The following is a 19489-nucleotide window of genomic DNA, read 5'->3' as shown; positions in this document are numbered from 1 at the left end:
CAGAATTAATAGAGCTTTGAGGACCTTCTGCATATTGGACCAAGATGTTAGAGGACCCTGGTAAACTGTTAAAGGGAGTCTTTATTATATTCAGCCCCAGGTATATATTCAGAATAGAATAGAATAGAATAGAATTTTTTATTGGCCAAGTGTGATTGGACACACAATTTGACTTGGTGCATATGCTCTCAGTGTACATAAAAGAAAAGATATGTTCATCAAGAATCATAAGGTGCAACATTTGTTGATACTTATAGGGTGCAATAAGCAATCAGGAAATATCAATATAAATCGTAAGGATACAAGCAACAAAGTTACAGTCATACAGTCATAAGTGGAAGGAGATGGGTGATGGGAACGATGAGAAGATTAATAATAATGCAGACTTAGTAACTAGATTGACAGTGTTGAGGGAATTATTTGTTTAGCAGAGTGATGGCGTTTGGGAAAAAACTGTTCTTGTTTCTAGTTGTTCTTGTGTGGAGTGCTCTGTAGCATCGTTTTGAGGGTAGGAGTTAAAACAGTTTATGTTGCGGATGTGAGCTTATTCAGGATTAGTCCAGGATTCAGCTTATAAATGATTTGTTATATTTGTCAATTTTTCTTCAAGCTTTATTCTTTATTTGTAGAAAATTCCAAACTATAAATACAGCACAAAAATACAGAATAATAATAGAAAACAAAACAAGACATACCTTTCCCCAGCAAAAAGCAACCAATTTTAGCAATTTACAATACTAAAGGATTAGGGTTAAAACTAGAGATATAACAAAAAAGTTAAGCTTATAGATAGCTACTATTTATAAAAAATACCACACATATATTTGTACCTCAGTACTCATGTTAATTGGTTCCAGGATGCCAAAAACAATGAGTACTAAACACATTTTTCCAATAAGAAATAATGTAAATAAACTTAATGCAATATATAAAAAGATAGGGTTGTATATCATTACTTTACAATGTATTATTTAATACTTAGATTAAATAAAATAAAAACTTTGCCTATATTGATGAGAAAAAAGGCACAAAAAAACACAAAATGACCACAGAAGCTAAAGACAGCAAGGGAATGTGCACAGGGCAAGAGCTACCACATGACCAATGTGTGACACTTTGTTTCGGTTGGTAAAGATAGCAAAGTCATGAGGCAACTGACATTGACAAGTTCTAACTTGCACATCAAGTACTAAACAAACGATGAATACCAGGAGAGCATTTTTTTTGTCAAAATGCATTGACTATCACAGGGGTCTCCAAGCTTGGCAACTTTAAGTCTGGTGGACTTCAACTTCCAGAAGTCCACCAGACTTAAAGTTGCCAAGCTTGGAGACCCCTGGACTATCAAATTTAATGAGTTTCAGAGCAGATGAGTACTAAGATATGACTGTAATATTACACTGAGATCAAATAAAAAGAATATATATATTCTTTTCTCCCGCATAAAATTGGAAGTGTCTTGTCGACGAAGTCTCATTCGTCATCTTCAGGCTAGTGTTATCAGCTTCGTAGAAGCACAAAGCTGATAACACCATCCTGAAGATGACAAATGAGACTTCGTTGAAACATCGCCAAGACACTTCCAATTTTACGCGGGAGAAAACCCGAATAACCAAAGACCTACATACAAACACCCGCGAAAACCTCAGAAAACACACACACACACACACACACATATATATATGAAACATATGACACTTTTTTTTCAGAAATAAAAATATTCTGAGAACCAATTCTACTTCAGATTCATTTCACCATTGCCCTTTTACCTAGTAGAACTAGCAACCAACTCATTATTGGAGATCAAATCAGAGCTGAGTCCACATTACTTCTAGGTCAACCCACTTCCTGTAGAGCAAAACTAAAGAATAGGCTTGCATTCTACCACAAATACGTCCTTGATTTCATATGGTATATTTCTAATAGTCTATAATTTCCTTTATTTCTAATAGTCATATTCAATTGTTTCAAGGTAATCCAAGTGTTTCACTGATTTAGAATGAGTTTACTGTTGAGTTAAAGAGGGAGAGAGAAAATCCAAAGGAAATTGATCAAGTTGGAAATGTCTTGACTGTCTTCTGGCTCTGCTGACACTAGAAAGCCTCAGACAATTACAAACATACCTTACACATGTACAAACAAAAAGCCCTCCCTTTACAATTTACAGACGGGTTGATAATTTACTTTGCTTGATTATATAGTTCAGGCATTCTGTTTTTACAGTTAATGTATTTCAGTCACTCCACGGCAACCTTGTTACTTTACTGAAATGTGAGGTCATTGTAACACCGGGCCTGTCTTAATTTTGCAAATGTGGTGATTGGACTGTGTTTAAGTGGCATGTCATGACTGGGTTTCTTTCAAGGAATTTTACAGTAGATAAAATAATAAAACAGTAGGGCCTTCATGTTACAGAAGGAATCTCAAGAAAACTAAAAGTTGGGCTAATACTTGGAGAGAAATCTATATTCCATTGTAAGTAAAACTATATGACTTCAGTAAGGATCTTCGTTACTCAGTTTAAGTCTTCTTAATCACATTGGCTAAAGTGAAAAACCTGGATATAAATTTAATTTTCCCCCCACTTTGGGCAGTGTTAAGGAAGTATCCACATACCAATAGCCTCCTGCTTTTGCAAGCCATGTTTGGAGGAACTGGGCTCCCTCTAGATGCTTAATAACTAAAAATAGTGAAAGAAATTTTGATATGAGGCAGAATATTCCACAACTTCCTGTCCCTGAGACAAAACCTATAGTAATGTAACAAGTAATTGCTGGTCTTACTTGACGTATCAAATATGCTGTCTTGAGTGATGTCTTCAATCCGTTTAATGATAGAGCCAGCCCTAAGTGTAATGGTATTTCAACACAATATAAGGTATGGAATACAACTGCATGGTCTATATAAATTCATCTGTGTGAGTGCATGAATTTATTTATTTATTTATTTATTATTTATTTGTCAAATACAACAACATATGTAAGTATAAGCATGAAATAACCATACGAATTGGATACAATTAAAGGGAACATTAGGACAGGAACGGTAGGCATGCTGGTGCTCTTATGCACCCCTCTATCACATTGGTCCACATATTGGTCCACATATTGGTCCTCTATCACACATTTGCCTGCCTGTTTCTTATTGCAAATTTCAGCTACGGTTAGTTTTGTGTATTTTTATCTCCCTCAATCCAGATATATGGAGTGTTTTAACTTGGTACTTTTGGTTTCCACTTAATGGGACAGATCAGTTTGAAAACGGAGTGGAGAATGATATATATATAAAAAGGATTTAATCTGACCTTCTATAGAACACTTACTTCTAGTCCTGTGATACTAATCAACCAAGGGCATAAGTTATTACCACTCATTCTATAAGAGAAATGTCCTATAAGAAATTTTGCAGAGTGATTTAAAATGGATAAAAAGAAATGTGTTTTTGTAGATGAAAAAATAGACTTTTAAATGGATTTATATACTAATGATGAACTTCTTATTGCCAGGTATATAAAGTGTTATTAAAATGAATCAGGATGATGAATGTATTAAAGACTATACGATTAAATGGACAAAATGTAATATTATGCTTAATCAACAGGAAAATATATAAGGGAATAAAATATAAAGGAATATCAAATAAGTGTTGGAAAAGTAAGCAGTGTGAAGGTACTTTTTACTCTCTCTAATGGACATCTAAAAATGCCAACAATTATTGGGACCAGATTTGTTATTAGATTCAGAAGATACCATAAATGGATGTATAGATGAAACCAAAAGTTTTACTTTTAAGTATAATGTGTAAGCAGATTAAAAGAAAACAAGGGACTTCTTGCATGAGAAAAATAAAAATGAAAATTTGATTTTAGATCTGTTATGAAATATTGCCTGTTTATTTTAGTTTTAGTTTATGTTAGTTTTGTGTGTGTGTGTGTGTGTGTGTGTGTTTACATATATGGTATATATGTTTAGATTTAAATTTAGAGTGAGAGGTTATTTTATTATGTATTGATTACTTAGTTTGTATACTTTTTATATAATGCTTTTGTGTTTTTTTAACTTAGAGTAAAAGGTTATTTAAATATTTTATTATATATTTGCATTTCTATAGAAGAATGTTTGAAAATTCTTTTTCATTTTTTCTTGTAGCTTCTAAACTTTTTTCTCTTTTTGAGCCCTGTGCCTCATATTTTTTCCTTTTCTGTTATTTTTTATTTTATTATTTTAACTTAATAAAGCTGTTTTAAATAAACAAATAATGCAGAATGTTCTGTCTATATCTTTTGTTTCCTTGATTTTAATTCTTTTAATTTAGTATATTGTCTAAAATTTTCTATCATTTTTGTACATCCATATCAGATCCAGCAAAAATTAACCATCTAATAGTTCAGTAATGGGTTTCAGTGGTTGCCAGTACAAAAGAGAGATCTATTGAAGGCTGGAAGGCTGAAGGATGGAAAGGATCCGCTTCCATAGCACCACCAATAGATGGGAGACTAGGAACTTGGTCATTAACTTGGTCACATAAATGTTTTTGATTATGGTAAGACAAACTGAAAGCTGTTTATTGAATCTGATGAAGAAAAATGGTTATTACTATAGTCATAAAATTTAATCAGTTGGTAGGGAAGGTTCTCCAATCTTTAATTAATCTTGAAGGATCAGAATAGAAAAAAAGACCCAACTTCATGATTACTGACTGGCAAAAAGAGTCACTTGAGAGAGAGATGGGGCATATCAATTTAATACCTAACCTTCAGCTATGGAAGCTGAATAGATTTTTGCCTGTGTATATTGTCCTGATCTTTTGAAGGAAATACAGGATATATATGTATATAATAAATAAACATCCTGTGAATTAAAAAAATGTAATTAAATACTAAGCATAGAGGAAGTGATTATCCCTGCTGGGAATGTTAGCTTAACTCCTGTCCTCCAGTTACTGCACCTTTTACTGTATTTCAATTAACATTAGGGGGAAAAAAATACTGTATCTTTAGGGTTTGGGCGATTTTTGTCAATATCACAACTGACAAAGGCAGTAGCCTTTGAGGTGGCCTCAAAATAGGAAAGTCATCAGTCACGGCAGTACAATGTTCAAATCTTACCCCTTTTCTATATCTACTAGTGTAATCACAGGTGGGTTTCAGCAGGTTCTAACCAGTTCTGGAGAACCAGTAGTAGAAATTTTGAGTAGTTCAGAGAATTCTGACTGGCCCCGCCCCCGTCTATTCTTTGCCTCCCAAGTCCCAGCTGGAAATGGAAATTTTACAGTAACCTTCCCCTGGAGTGGGGATGTCGTGTCCCACTCCTCCGCTGACGGCCGGGTCAGGGAAATCCGAATCAGGCGTGCCTCTGCAGCTCTGCCAAAGTCCTAGCAAAGTCCTCAGGGCAGGCAGGAGACCAGAAAGTGACTTCAGCAAGATAAGGTAGACTTTGCCTGACTCAGAGAATGCCAGAAAGCAGGTCCTTTATATAGGCCATGGGGTGTGGCTCCATGACTCAGCACTTATCCAAGCCTGCCCCTCCCTTCCTTCTGTTGCCTCCATCTATCAAGTCTTCTGACGCGAGGGTCACTCCAGTCTGCAGCTGTTGGCAATTGACCTCCCTCAGGCTCACATGCTGTGGAGGAGGGGGAGGGGTCTAGTTGCTCCGTTTGCCTGGGCATGGAGCCAGAGCTGGGGGCTGGAGATACTTCCTCCTCTTCAGCCTGTCTGGGCATGGAGCCAGGGCTGGGGCCAGGAGGCATACTAGGACATTCCTCCGTGTTCGGAAGCAGATAAGAAGGCCCCGGATGTGGTGAGATCGGACGAGACACAACAGGGGAGAGAATGGGGATTTTGCAGTATCCTTCCCCTGCCACGCCCACCAAGCCACGCCCGCCAAACCATGCAATGCCCACCAAGCCACACCCACACAACTGGTAGTAAAAAAATTTGAAACCCACCACTGAGTGTAATTCATAAATTCATAGGCATGGGTATTTGGCTGTACTGTTGTGATCACTGATTTCTCTGTTTTGACGTTTTCCCCTCCTTGGATACCACTGAATTAAGGAAGACTTAAGTTTTGTCTTGCGCACCCCGGTTCATAATTTTTGAAAACCAGCAGTGTGAATATCCATTACATCATTATGGGTAGTCCTCGGCTTACAACAGTTTGTTTCGTGACCATTTGAACACAGTGACTTATGACCCTTTTTCACCCTTACAACCATGGTAACATTCTCATAGTCACATGACCGAAATTTGGATGCTTGGCAGCTGACTGATATTTATGACAGTTGCAGTGTCCCAGGGTCATGTGATCACCTTTTGAGACCTTCTGACAAACAAAGTCAATGGGGAAATCAGATACACTTAACAACCATGTTAGTAACTTAACAACTGCAATGATTCACTTAACAACCATGGTAAGAAAGGTTGTAAAATGGGGCAACATTTGCTTAACAACTGTCTCGCTTAGGGACAGAAATTTTGTGCTCAATTGTGGCTGTAAGTTGAGGACTACCTGTAATGTAACATGCAGTTTGAACTTCAGAGCCTGTGCTATTGCGCTGAGATTTTTTGCTGTGGAAGCTGCACTTGGCAAAGCTCCTGCTAATGCTTCATAATAAAAGGTTTGAAAGCAATTTCTCCTCCAGTGGAACTAAAGAGCAGTGGCATCCACAGGAGGGGGAAACATTGCAGGTGGATTAGTTTAGGTGTATATGTAAACTTTTTAAAGAGAACTTAAAAAACTAACATGGAATAAAGAAAACATAGAAATGGAGATAAAGAGGCAAAAAAAAAACAAAGTGCAGAAAAAAAGGATAAAAAGAAACAGAAACCTTTCTGATTCCCTTTGCAGAAAATACAAGTATTACTTTACTTTACCTCTTACTTTACTTTATAAGAAAACTTCACTTTTTCTATTATCCATTTTTTTCCTAATCATAAAGAAGTATCATATAATAAGCCATAAATGTACTTTTCCCAATTTCATGCTAAAACTCAGTAAGAGTTATCCAGGTATCCATTCTTCCTATTCTTTAAATATTAATATAATTTTATTTAAATGATCTGATTTTCCATCTACCACTCAAGAAAAAGGGAAATAAATAATAATTTGTTAATACTATTTCGGTTCACAAAAAGAAGAGTTCTAGTCTTAATTAATTGCCAACTACAGTTCCCGGCCCTTCATTTTAAACGAGGATAGAAGCTATACAGAATAAGTTCCACGGTTTGGCTCCCCCCCCTGTTGTGCCTCGTCCGCTTTCCCCACAGCCGGGCCCGTCTTATCTGCTTCCGAACGCTGAGGAATGTCCTAGCATGCCTCCCGGCCCCAGCCCTGGCTCCATGTCCAGTCAGGCCGAGGAAGAAGAAGTGCCTCCAGCCCCCAGCCCTGGCTCCATGCCCAGGCAAACGGAGCAACTAGACCTCTCCCCCTCCCCCACAGCATGTGAGCCTGAGGAAGGTCAATTACCAACAGCTGCAGACTGGAGTGACCCTCGCTTCAGGAGAATTGATAGGTGGCGTCAACAGAAGGAAGGGAGGGGCAGGCCTGGATAAGTGCTGAGTCATGGAGCCACACCCCATGGCCTACATAAAGGATCTGCTTTCTGGCTTTCTCTGAGTCAGGCAAAGTCTACCTTATCTTGCTGAAGTCACTTTCTGGTCTCCTGCCTGCCTTGAGAACTTTGCTAGGACTTTGGCAGAGCTGCAGAGGCACGCCTGATTCAGATTTCCCTGACCGGGCCGTCAGCGGAGGAGTGGGACACGACACCCCCTTGCTTTCTCTAGCCTACCTGTCATGGCTCAGTGGAGCTAGCAGTAGGCAGAGGTGCGGCTAGAGGTTGCTCAAAGAGGTGGAATCAGGCTGTTGTCCGGTGGAATCCCACACACACACTTCCTTCTTCCCTAACAGAAGGTCCTGTGCTCTGGCAAAACTCCCATGCTCTCCAGACTGTTGGTCTTTCTGAGGTTAGGAAATGCACAGAGGAAGCAAGATCCACCTGTGATTGGGAGAAGGGCCCTCTTACTCATACACATGCAGGCATACACATATTTCCCATGCTTTCCCATGCTTTAAAATTAAAATTTAGAGGTACTCACCTTCTTTCCAAGCAGCCTTTGGGCTCAACACTCAAAACCCCTTTAAAACCTAGTTCCAAATGGCCAAGGTCCAAGAAAACTTACCCACAGACTCAATGGGTCTGCTGCTAGCAAGGGAGGCTTACCTATTGGTTAGGTTAGCTTGGAGTCCCATTTGTGGGGACCAAATTGTTGGAAGAAATCTCCATCTGGGTTCAGTTCCAAGTGGGGAAAAAGACACTGGAAACATAGAGACTGCTTGGAAAGATGGTTTAATGGTGGTCAGGATCACATGGCTTGAATTCCTGAACAGAAAGGGGACGAGGTGCTGAGCGCGCCCTGGCTTTATGCTTTCTCTGAGCTTTGAACTTCCTGGGGCACAGGAAGAGTATCCTGATTGGTTTTCAGACTCCCAGGGAGTGGGGGTCTTAGCTAGCCTTGCTGGCTGATGTAATCTTTCCAGGTGCCATGTGGTGAGTTTCTGTTGCTAGATGGGTCCTATTGTGTTGCAGATGATGGTCCCATTGACAAAGGTGGGAAGAATGAGTTTCTGTCTCTGACCCATTGACAAAGGTGGCGGAGGCACAAAGCTGCAGGGAGCTGCTTTGTCCTTAAAACACGTTTCTCCATTTCTAATCCAGAGAAATATAATATTCTGCCTTTTTAATATTTTCTAAAATATTTCATTCTTCTAGGAGGGGGGTGGGGGCTAACTTCCTACAGTACACTAATTCTTTTTCTTTTCTTCTTTTAGGACAAGTTCAGGCAAGAGATGAGAAAGTTTTGTGGAGTTTCCTTGTATTTCCTATTTGTGGCTGAGCCAAAGTGCTTCAGCAGTAATCTTCTGTTTTGACTCTTCTTTGGCACTAGAACTTGTTTACCTGCTTGTAAGTTTGGATGAGGGGAGAAAGTATAAATAAGCATGGTTTAAAGCATCAAACTGGAACTAGATCCCAAAATATGAACAACTGTTAGCTGCAGTATTTGCTTTGCTACCTGAGTTAATTCGGGGCTGCAAAAAGAGAGGGAAAAAGAGACAGAAAGAAAAAGAAGAAAGCAAAAAATAGAAGTGGAAGCATAGTGAGTAGAAAAATATAAAATCAAATTAACTTGATACCTGGTGACATCAAGGAAATATCTATATTATTATTCTGATTCTATGGAGTAAAGAAATAACGATCAGTAGAAAATCATTATGCTTCACAATATGTATTCTATGCCACAGCACAGAAGAATGTACCATATTTTTTGGACTGTAAGACACACCGGAGTATAAGACACACCAAGATTTTCCAAGAGGAAAACAAGAAAAAAAATAGTTTTTCCCCTTCCCACCCCCAGGAGCACTCTGCAGGCTGCCCAAACCCTCTGCGCGTCCCATTTTGACTTCAGTAAGGATCTTTGTTACTCAATTTAAGTCTTTTTAATCATATTGGATAAAATAAAGAAAAACTGAATATAAATTTAATATTTTATTTTCATTTTCAAATGTTTGGGCAGTGTTAAGGAAATAGCCACATACTAATAACCTCCTGCTTTTGTGAGCCATGTTTTGGATGAACTGGGCTTCCTCCAGATGTGTGGGAGTCATCTGTCAGAATTCTCATTGATAGTCAAATCTGGTGGCATCTAAGTTTAAAAATGGACCATTGATTAGATTCACTATGGAGGTAACACATCCACAAGACTCAACTAACTAACCTTTAGCTATGGAAGCTGAATAGATTTTTGCCTGTACATATTGTCCTGATCTTTTGAAGGAAATACAGGATATATATTAAATAAACATCCTGTGAATTAAAAAAATGTAATTAAATACTAAGCATAGAGGAAGTGATTATCCCTGCAGGGAATGTTAGCTGAACTCCTGTCCTCCAGTTACCGCACCTTTTACTGTATTTCGATTAACATTAGGGGAAAAATTACTGTATCTTCAGGGTTTGGGTGATTTTTGTCAATATCACAACTGACAAAGGCAGTAGCATCTATGGGAGGTGGCCTCAAAATAGGAAAGTCAGCAGTTATAGCAGTACAATATTCAAATTCTACCCATTTTCTATATCTACTTGGGTGCCACTGAATTAAGGAAGACTTAAGTTTTCTCTTGTGCATCCCAGTTCATACTTTTTGAAAACCAGCAGTGTAAATATCCATTACATCATTACAGATAGTCCTCGACTTACAACAGTTTGTGTAATGATGTTTAGAAATTCAGGTTTAGGTTTCTACATTCAGCTTTTCAGAATACCCAGAACAAGCATGTCAGTGAAGACTCTACCACCACCATTCTTACAATAAAAGAAGAAATATTAATATAATTTTATTTACATGATTTGATTTTCCATCTACCACTCAGGAAAAAGGAAAATAAATAATAACTTGTTAAATACTATTTCTGTTCACAATAGGAAGAGTTCTAATCTTAATTAGTTGCCAACTACAGTTCCCAGCCCTTAATTTTTAACTGGGATAGAAGCTCTACAGGATAAAGTACACTAATTCTTTTTCTTTTATTTTTTTCACGGCAAGTTCAGGCAAGACATGAGAAAGTTTTGTGGAGTTTCCTTGTGCTTCCTATTTGTGGCTGAGCCAAAGTGCTTCAGCAGTAATCTTCTGTTTTGACTGTTCTTTGGCACTTGAAATTGTTTTATGTATGATGGTCCTGAAAGCTGCCAAGATTAACCTAAAGAGACTGAGGCTTCAACTCCTCTGTGTAAGCAAATGAAGTATACAAATATCAGATACAGTAAAATTAAAAACTGGTTGCAGCAGCATATTTTGATTTGATGTAACAGCAAATCACGTGTCGAATGAAGCACTTAGGGTGAATCAATTAGGTAATGGAAGCAGTACTACAAAGACAATGCTATATTTGAGAGAACGAAGAAGTGTCATGAGCATTATTCTATGGAGTTACTTTAGAATTTTATCTAATATTAGATAAAGTATTTAGATTCCCTGAAGAAATCCATCAAAATATAACCAGCCCTTTTCTCTGGCTTTTCCAACTACTCAAAGGTCAGCCAGATCTTCTGTCCTGTGTGCCTCTGTTTGATCAGGGTGTGGAATTCTATGTTCTGTTTATATTCATCCATGTTCTCTGGTAGGAAGGAGAGATTTAGAACAAGCATCCATTGAGTGATGCTTGCTGTCCTGGGTTTCAGGCAGTGAACATTTCCAGAACTTGATGGAAATACTTGAAAATGAATCAACAAGAATGTGCGCCCTGCCCCTAAACTACTTGCCTCATTAAATTCTGGGCCAGGGGATTTGAACAAATTGCACAAATTATGCAAATTAATCACATTTGCTTATACGGCATGTTTGCTTATTTGCTTAATTTTATGTTGGTTTCAGAAAGGCAGAAAAGCTATGATTATTAGAGAAATTTTAAACATGTTCATTTCTGTACCCAATAAAAGTTACCCTGAGGTAAGATGGGCAGTCTATACATTTATAATACTAAAATAAAATAAAATAAAATGTTTCTTCCTTTTTCTGTAATATTGCAGAGAATAATGCACATGAAGAGTAAACTCTTGCTCTATCATGAGAAACAGTATTATGTATTCAACAGGCCAGAAATACTTGTCAGAAATTCTGAATGGGTTATGAATTCAATCTTTAAAGTAGATTCAAGAAAATTTGACCAAATGTAAGAGGACACAGGGATGCGGTGGCTCAGGGGCTAAGATGCTGAGCTTGTTGATCGAAAGGTCGGCAGTTCAGCGGTTCGAATCCCTAGTGATGCCACGTAATGGAGTGAGCTCCTGTTACTTGTTCCAGCTTCTGCCAACCTAGCAGTTCGAAAGCATGTAAAAAATGCAAGTAGAAAAAATAGGGACCACCTGATGGCATGGGCAGTCTATACATTTATAATACTAAAATAAAATAAAATAAAATGTTTCTTCCTTTTTCTGTAATATTGCAGAGAGGGACTCCTCAGGGTGCCATCTATCATGAGAAACAGTATTATGTATTCAACAGGCCAGAAATACTTGTCAGAAATTCTGAATGGGTTATGAATTCAATCTTTAAAGTAGATTCAAGAAAATTTGACCAAATGTAAGAGGACACAGGGGGTAGTGTTTTAATGTGTTTTAATGGGTTTTAATGGGTTTTTAGTTCCAAATTTTAATTCTGGCCAATTTTAATAAGTTTTTTAATTGTATTTTTTAATCTGTATTTATAGTATTGTATTTTTATTTGGCTGTGAACCGCCCTGAGTCCTTCGGGAGAAGGGCGGTATACAAATGTAAATAATAAATAAATAAAATAAATAAATAAGGTAATAGCGTTCCGTGCACCTTTGGCATTGAGTCATGCTGGCCACATGCCCACAGAGACGTCTTTGGAAAGAACTAGCTCTTCGGTTTTGAAACGGAGATGAGTACCGCTCCCTAGACACAGGAACGACTAGCACGTATGTGCGAGGGGAACCTTTACCTTTAAGAGGACACACCAAGCTAAATATGAATATTTATAGATAAATTCTCAACTCCCTGTTTATAATACAATAATGACATACTATATCTCAACTCACTATGAAGACTAAAAAGCAATGGATAAAGTGCTACTGTCAGATTAGGGTTGACTTTCCAATTAGTACTGAAGAGGTTGTAGAAAAAATGCTTTTAAAGGGTTCTAACGAACCCTTTAAAGGGGGTGGTGAGGGGCAGGGATTTTTGCTACTGGTTCTCCGAACCACCCGCCACCATAGCTACAGGATCAGGTGATCTGGTCCGAACTGGGAGCATTTCACCTCTGGCTGGAATCCTCTATGAGACAAGCTAGTCCTTAACTACACAAAGCTTTCCCAAATAGCTCAAAATGTAGCCATCTTGACAATGCAATCTAGGAGTCAGAGATCAATGGTGGATGGAACGCCTACTACTGATGGGTGATGGTTGTGATAACATAGCAAGGGGTTCAGGTCCTTAGGAAGTACATAAGATTTAAGCTGAAATAGGTTTGAGCTCTTACATTTTCTATAATATTATAGCTCAAACCTAGCTCTTACATTTTCTATAATATTATTATATATTTTTTTAAAATATAGGAAGAACATTATACTTTTCCTATTTTTCATAGCAGACAAAAATCTTGAAGCACATTAATGAGCAAAGAAATGTACTGTTTATAACTTCTTTCAAAAATATAGATGCTACTTTTATTTTCATCATCTACTAAATGGTACTACTTTCTCAATTTAAAATACAGTGATTTGTCAGAAAAATATTTAATTTTTTTTTGAAATTTGGCTACTCTGGAAGTCTGTTGAAGAACAATAAACTATTATCATCCCATTTAACTCTCCAGAGACAGTAACAAATGGATATAAATGGGCTTTACTTCTGCAATAATGCAGTAAAATATATTACATCACCTGTTTGCTGGTATATTTTGTCTTTTTCCATTTTTATTATATTGTGGTGAGTCTTAATATATTCTATTATACTCTTTTTATTTGTTTCCTCAAGAGGAATAATTTCCACCAAATATATACTAATGCCTGGCAATTGTATTTTGAGCTTCTGTTGACTTACTTTGAAATGATTAAAAATTTAGAAATTTGTATAAATCTATATGTAAACTTTAAAAAAGTTCCAAGATAAAGCGGGATAGATTTGATGGCTGATGCAGTGATTCATGTGCAAAACCAAAATGAATTACTATATAGGGGTATGCATGGGGATGATTTAAATTGAAGTCTATGTACTTAAAATCAGCGTCAAATCCCTATAAAGTTTATTTTTATTGGTAAATGGCCAAAATAAAGTTTCTGTCCATCTGCTTATGATGTTTCAGTGTTGCAGTTCTCGGGTCGGCGATGTTCCTTTTATTTTGGATGTTATCATTCAAGGAAGACATAAAAGGTTCATTTGCAATACACTTGCACACAAATTGAAAACTGTAGTTTAGTGATTATGGCACCAAGTTAGAAATTGGGAGACCAAAGCCATCTGGGTGATTTTGGGCCAGTCTCTCTCAGGTCAACTCATCTCAAGAGTTGTGGGTAAAATAGGAGTAGGAGTAGGAAACAGCATTTAGACTTATATACCGTACACAGTGCTTTAGAGCCCACTTTAAAAGTTTTACAGAGTCAGCATATTGCTCCCAACAATCTGGGTCCTCATTTCACCAACCTTGGAAGAATGAAAGGCTGAGTGAACCTTGAACTGGTGAGATTCAAACTTCTAACGTATCCTTATGTACTACTGTAGAGGGATGCGGTGGCTCAGTGGCTAAGATGCTGAGCTTGTTGATCGAAAGGTCGGCAGTTCAGCAGTTCAAATCCCTAGTGCCATGTAACGGAGTGAGCTCCCGTTACTTGTCCCAGCTTCTGCCAACCTAGCAGTTTCAAAAGCACGTAAAAATGCACGTAGAAAAATAGGGACCACCTTTGGTGGGAAGGTAATAGCGTTCTGCGCACCTTTGGTGTTTAGTCATGTCGGCCACATGACCACAGAGACATCTTTGGACAGAACTGGCTCTTCGGCTTTGAAATGGAGATGAGCAACGCCCCCTAGAGTTGGGAATGACTAGCACATATGTGCAGGGGAACCTTTACCTTTTATGTACTACTGTATATATTGCATATAAATAAATCTCCTTTCTCTTAAACCTCTAAAATTTGCTTCATTCACGCTCAGATCTGATTCCTTTTCTCAAGGACATTCACATATGCAGCTGATTCTCGACTTATGACATGATTCTCACCATGGCTCATGTATCAGATATATTTTCCTCCTTCAGTTATTTATAAAAATAACAAGGCAGATCTTTTTTTTAAAAAAAATGGAAAACAAATATCTTCTTGAGTGTGCTTGAATGCAACAATTTTTTAATGATTATTTCTATTGATGTTCAATCTATTGGGACCTGTTTCAAATGTGGGAACATTTTTTGATATTGACCAAAAAGAATTATATTTGTTTCTATGTGGTAGAACAATGGGAACTGTATAGGTACATTGTCTGTAAACTAGGTTTTTTTTTTAAAAAAAACCAGCACTCTCAAGTTAGTGTTAACTTCTCACAATTTCCGGAATATATCCCTGCAATTTTTTGGACAAGATTTTAGAAGTTGTTTGTTGCTTTCTTTTTCCCAGGCTTAAGAAAGAGGGGACTGGTCCAAGGTCCCTCAGCTGGTTCCATGCCTAAGGAAAAACTCCTGGTTTCTCAGTTTCTTAAATTGGTTTCTTGACCACTATACTCAACTGGGTCTTTAACATTTTTTTTAAAATTTGCATTTATATCCCGCCCTTCAGACTCAGGGCGGCTTACACTATGTTAGCAATAGTCTTCATCCTATTTGTATATTTATATACAAAGTCAACTTATTGCCCCCAACAATCTGGGTCCTCATTTTACCTACCTTATAAAGGATGGAAGGCTGAGTCAACCTTGGGCCTGGTGGGACTGGAACCTGCAGTAATTGCAAGCAGCTGCTGTTAATAATAGACTGCATTAGCAGTCTGAGCCACAGAGGCCCCTGTCTCTGTGGCTCAGTCATTAATTACTTATATTCAATTATTTCACACCAATTAAAAAAAGGTTCCAATGGAGGTTTTCCATTCTGTTCTGCAATTTATGGATGATGGAAATAGATGTTGTTTCCTCTTTGAGACAATCATTTTATTTATCCACTTCAATCAATCAATCAATCAATCAATCAAGTTCTTCTGATTCTCAGAAATACAGATCATTCTGTTGACACCTTAGCATTTATACACTTAAAGAGTCAATAGATTCTAACAGGAATCTTACTAAGCAGCATTCCAGTCTTTGTGGAAAGGAAAACATTTCTGTTTGCTCTGGAAAATGTAATTGTACCTGCAATGGTAGCTTAAAATGAGTTAACAGGTGACAGCAAGCTTAATTCAGCATAGCTTCAAAACTACTTAAACAGTTACCTCTCAATAGAATAGTATTATCAGGAAGAAGTATCATCATATCCATTTTATGCTGGTTTCAGATTTGGCTGCAGATCAAAATAGAAAATTAGAATAGAATAGAATAGAATAGAATATAGAATAGAGCTGGAAGGGACCTTGGAGGTCTTCTAGTCCAACCCCCTGCTCAAGCAGGAGAACCTATACTATTTCAGATAAGTGGCTGACTAGTCTCTTCTTAAAAACTCCAGTGATGGAGCGCCCACGATTTCTGAAGGTAAGATATTCCATTTGTCATTTGTCCTCACTATTATTATCCTATGAAATATAACTTCATTCAGGTCAAGGGTGGCTCATGAGATATTTGTGAAGTGTTGATACATTACCTCCTTTACCCAGGTATTCTCTTAATGTGAATACCCTTGTTTTGCAGATTTCTTTTGAGCACTGAAAGCATTAAAAACAATCTTAGTAGCACCATATATTAACTTCAGGTGGATTCTTCCAATAGTTTCAGGGGGAAATAAGAAGGTAGTTCTAAGCACAAACTGGATCCAGACGCTTATCTGATTCAAAATGCCATTCTCTTTGCAAATACAACATATACATAAATACATAAAGCAAGGACTGCATGTTCAGAATTTCATTCTAGGGTTTGCATCACATACTATTGAGAGGTGGATCAGAAGGAAATGGTGGGAAACATCAGATTGAACATTAAGGGGAGATCATTTTTTCTTTCTCTCTGGCATCTTCTTTTCTCCACTTTCCACTCCTCCTCCCTTTTTTCTCTCTCCCTACCCTATAACAGGGTCTGCACTTCCAATTCCTGAAAAAACTGTTGAAGCTTCACTCTCGCCCCTTTGTCTAGCAAGGAACAAATATTACTTATTAGGCATTTGTAATTTTTACCAGGATGGATTGTGGTTTTGCAAAGTGGGTGAAACTTTATAGGCAATGTCATGGGTTTTTCTTTTTCTTTTTTTGTAATTTTTTTTTATTTTTTTGACATACATAAAAACATCTTTAATACAAATACAAACCGTGCGTCGGTTAGTTGGTTACAAATCTTTTGTGCTATTTCACCATATTCATAACATACAATTTATCTAATTTTACATTTTACCAATCTAATATATATCGAAGTATTTTGGTCAATTAATCATTTATTTAACTATAAGTGTTTCTTCCCTCATTTCCTATAAAATGTTCTAAATTTTATGTTAATTATATTGCATCATTCATTTCATCATCTTAAATCAGTATGTGTCTTGACAGTTCTTACTTTATAGAAACCTCTATCAAACTTCATTAACATATTTTTTCATCTAACCATTGATAAAATAAATCCCATATCTTATAATATTGTTTATCTTCCTGTTCTCTAATTTCAAATGTCAATTTACTCATTTCAGCACATTCCATTATTTTCTTAATGACTTCATCTTGCGTTGGTATTTTCTCATTTTTCCAATTTTTAGCAAACACAGTTCTAGCCACTGTTACTAGGGTTTTGCTTTTTGAATTTGTTCATTGAATTGCACCTCACTTACATGAAAATAATATTGCCAAGATGGAATGAAGTATGCCAAATTTTTAAAAAAGCAGTTCAATGATTTTAAAACCAAATTCCTTTGGTTGAGGAGGAAAGAGAAAAATAGAATGACGGGCAACAAGGTGGATGGGCACAGTTACAGTTGCAATGAATGCACCATTGGAGACTTGAAAGAACATGCTAGGGATAGAATGGAATGGAAGGGAAGGGAAGGGAAGGGAAGGAAAGGGAAGAGAAGAGAAGAGAAGAGAAGAGAAGAGAAGAGAAGAGAAGAGAAGAGAAGAGAAGAGAAGAGAAGCTGGAAGAGATCTTGGAGATCTTCTAATCCAGCCCCTTGCTCAAGCAGGAGAATTTATACTGTTTCAGATAAGTGGCTCTCTAGTTTCTTCTTAAAAACCTCCAGTGATGGAGCCCCCACGATTTCTGAAGGCAAGCTATTCAACTCGTTAATTGTCCTCACTATTAGGAAGTTTCTCCTTAATTCCAGGTTGCTTCTCTCTTTGGTTAGTTTCTAACCATTGTTTCTTGTCCTGCCCTCTGGTGCGTTGGAGAATCTTTTTTTGTGGCAGCCCCTTAAATATTGGAATACTGCTGTCATGTCTCCCCTAATTCTTCTTTACCAAAGCCAAACCCAAATCCTGCAACCATTCTTCATTTGTTTTAGTCTCCAGGCCTTTGATCATCTTAGTTGGTCTTCTCTGAACTTTTTCCAGGTTTTAACATCTTTTTTGTAGTATTGTGACCAAAATTGCTGCAGTATTCCAGGTGCGGTCTTACTAGGTTTTTCTAAATACTTCACATGATCTTGATTCAATGCCTCTGTTCATATGACCCAGGATTGTCTTAGCTTTTTTGGCTGCTGCTTAACACTGCTGGCTCATATTCAAGTGATCATCCACTAGGACTCCAAGGTCCAACTCACAGTTACTGTTTTTGAGCCAAGTATCACCTAATCTGTACTTATACCTTTGATTTTTCCTGCCTAAATGTAAAACTTTGCATTTCTCCACATTAACATTCATTTTGCTGGATAGGGCCTATTGTTCAAGTTTGTCAATACCTTTTTGGATCCTGACTTTGTCTTCTGGGGTATTGGCTATTCCTACCAGTTTAGTGTCATCTGCAAATTTGATGAGTTCTCCTTCTATTCCCTCATTTAAGTCATTTATGAAGATATTGGGTCTAAGGCGGAGTATTGGGCCTAAGATGGAGTCTTGTCAGTGGTGGCATTCAAGTAATTTAACAACCGGTTCTCTGCCATAGTGATTTTCTTCCAACAACCAGTTTGTTAAACTGCTCAGAAAGTTAACAACCGGATCTCCCGAAGTGGTGCAAACTGGCTGAATCCCACCACTGAGCCTTGTGGTACCCCATTACTTATTTCTCTCCATGTGGATGTAATACCATTAAGGAGTACTTGTTGAGTACTCCATGCTCAATAGTAGTAACTGTGAGAGGGATCTTGGAGTCCTAGTGGACAACCATTTAGCTATGAGCCAGCAGTGTGCAGCAGCTGCCAAAAAAGCCAACACAGTTTTGGGCTGCATAAACAGAGGGATAGAATCAAGATCATGTGAAGTGTTAATACCACTTTATAATGCCTTGGTGAGGCCACACTTGGAATATTGCGTTCCATTTTGGTTGCCACGATATAAAAAAGATGTTGAGACTTTAGAAAGAGTGCAGAGAAGAGCAACAAAGATGATTAGGGGACTGGAGGCTAAAACATATGAAGAACGGTTGCAGGAACTGGGTATGTCTAGTTTAATGAAAAGAAGGACTAGGGGAAACATGATAGCAGTGTTCCAATATCTCAGGGGCTGCCACAAAGAAGAGGGAATCAAACTATTCTCCAGAGCACCTGAGGGTAGAACAAGAAGCAATGGGTGGAAATTAATCAAGGAGAGAAGCAACTTAGAACTAAGGAGAAATTTCCTGACAGTTAGACCAATCAATAAGTGGAACA

General features: G+C 37.6%; 1 protein-coding gene across 2 annotated transcripts in view; it reads left to right on the top strand.

Annotated features, from left to right (window-relative positions):
- The first annotated feature begins 15945 nt into the window (after window positions 1-15945).
- LOC131202372 (hyaluronidase) overlaps window positions 15946-19489 on the top strand; it is a 35742-nt gene continuing 32198 nt past the window's right edge. Inside the window, exon 1 of one of the 2 annotated variants that reach the window (XM_058191298.1) lies at window positions 15946-16245. In XM_058191298.1, the coding sequence (XP_058047281.1) occupies window positions 16222-16245 (24 nt within the window). In that variant the 5' untranslated portion in view covers window positions 15946-16221. Of the gene's footprint in view, window positions 16246-17942; window positions 17953-19489 lie in introns of those variants that run through there. The other variant, XM_058191299.1, reaches the window with a different exon arrangement.

Source organism: Ahaetulla prasina, chromosome 7 (genome assembly GCF_028640845.1).
Source record: "Ahaetulla prasina isolate Xishuangbanna chromosome 7, ASM2864084v1, whole genome shotgun sequence".
NCBI lineage: Eukaryota > Metazoa > Chordata > Lepidosauria > Squamata > Colubridae > Ahaetulla > Ahaetulla prasina.
This window is presented reverse-complemented; position numbering and strand designations above follow the sequence as displayed.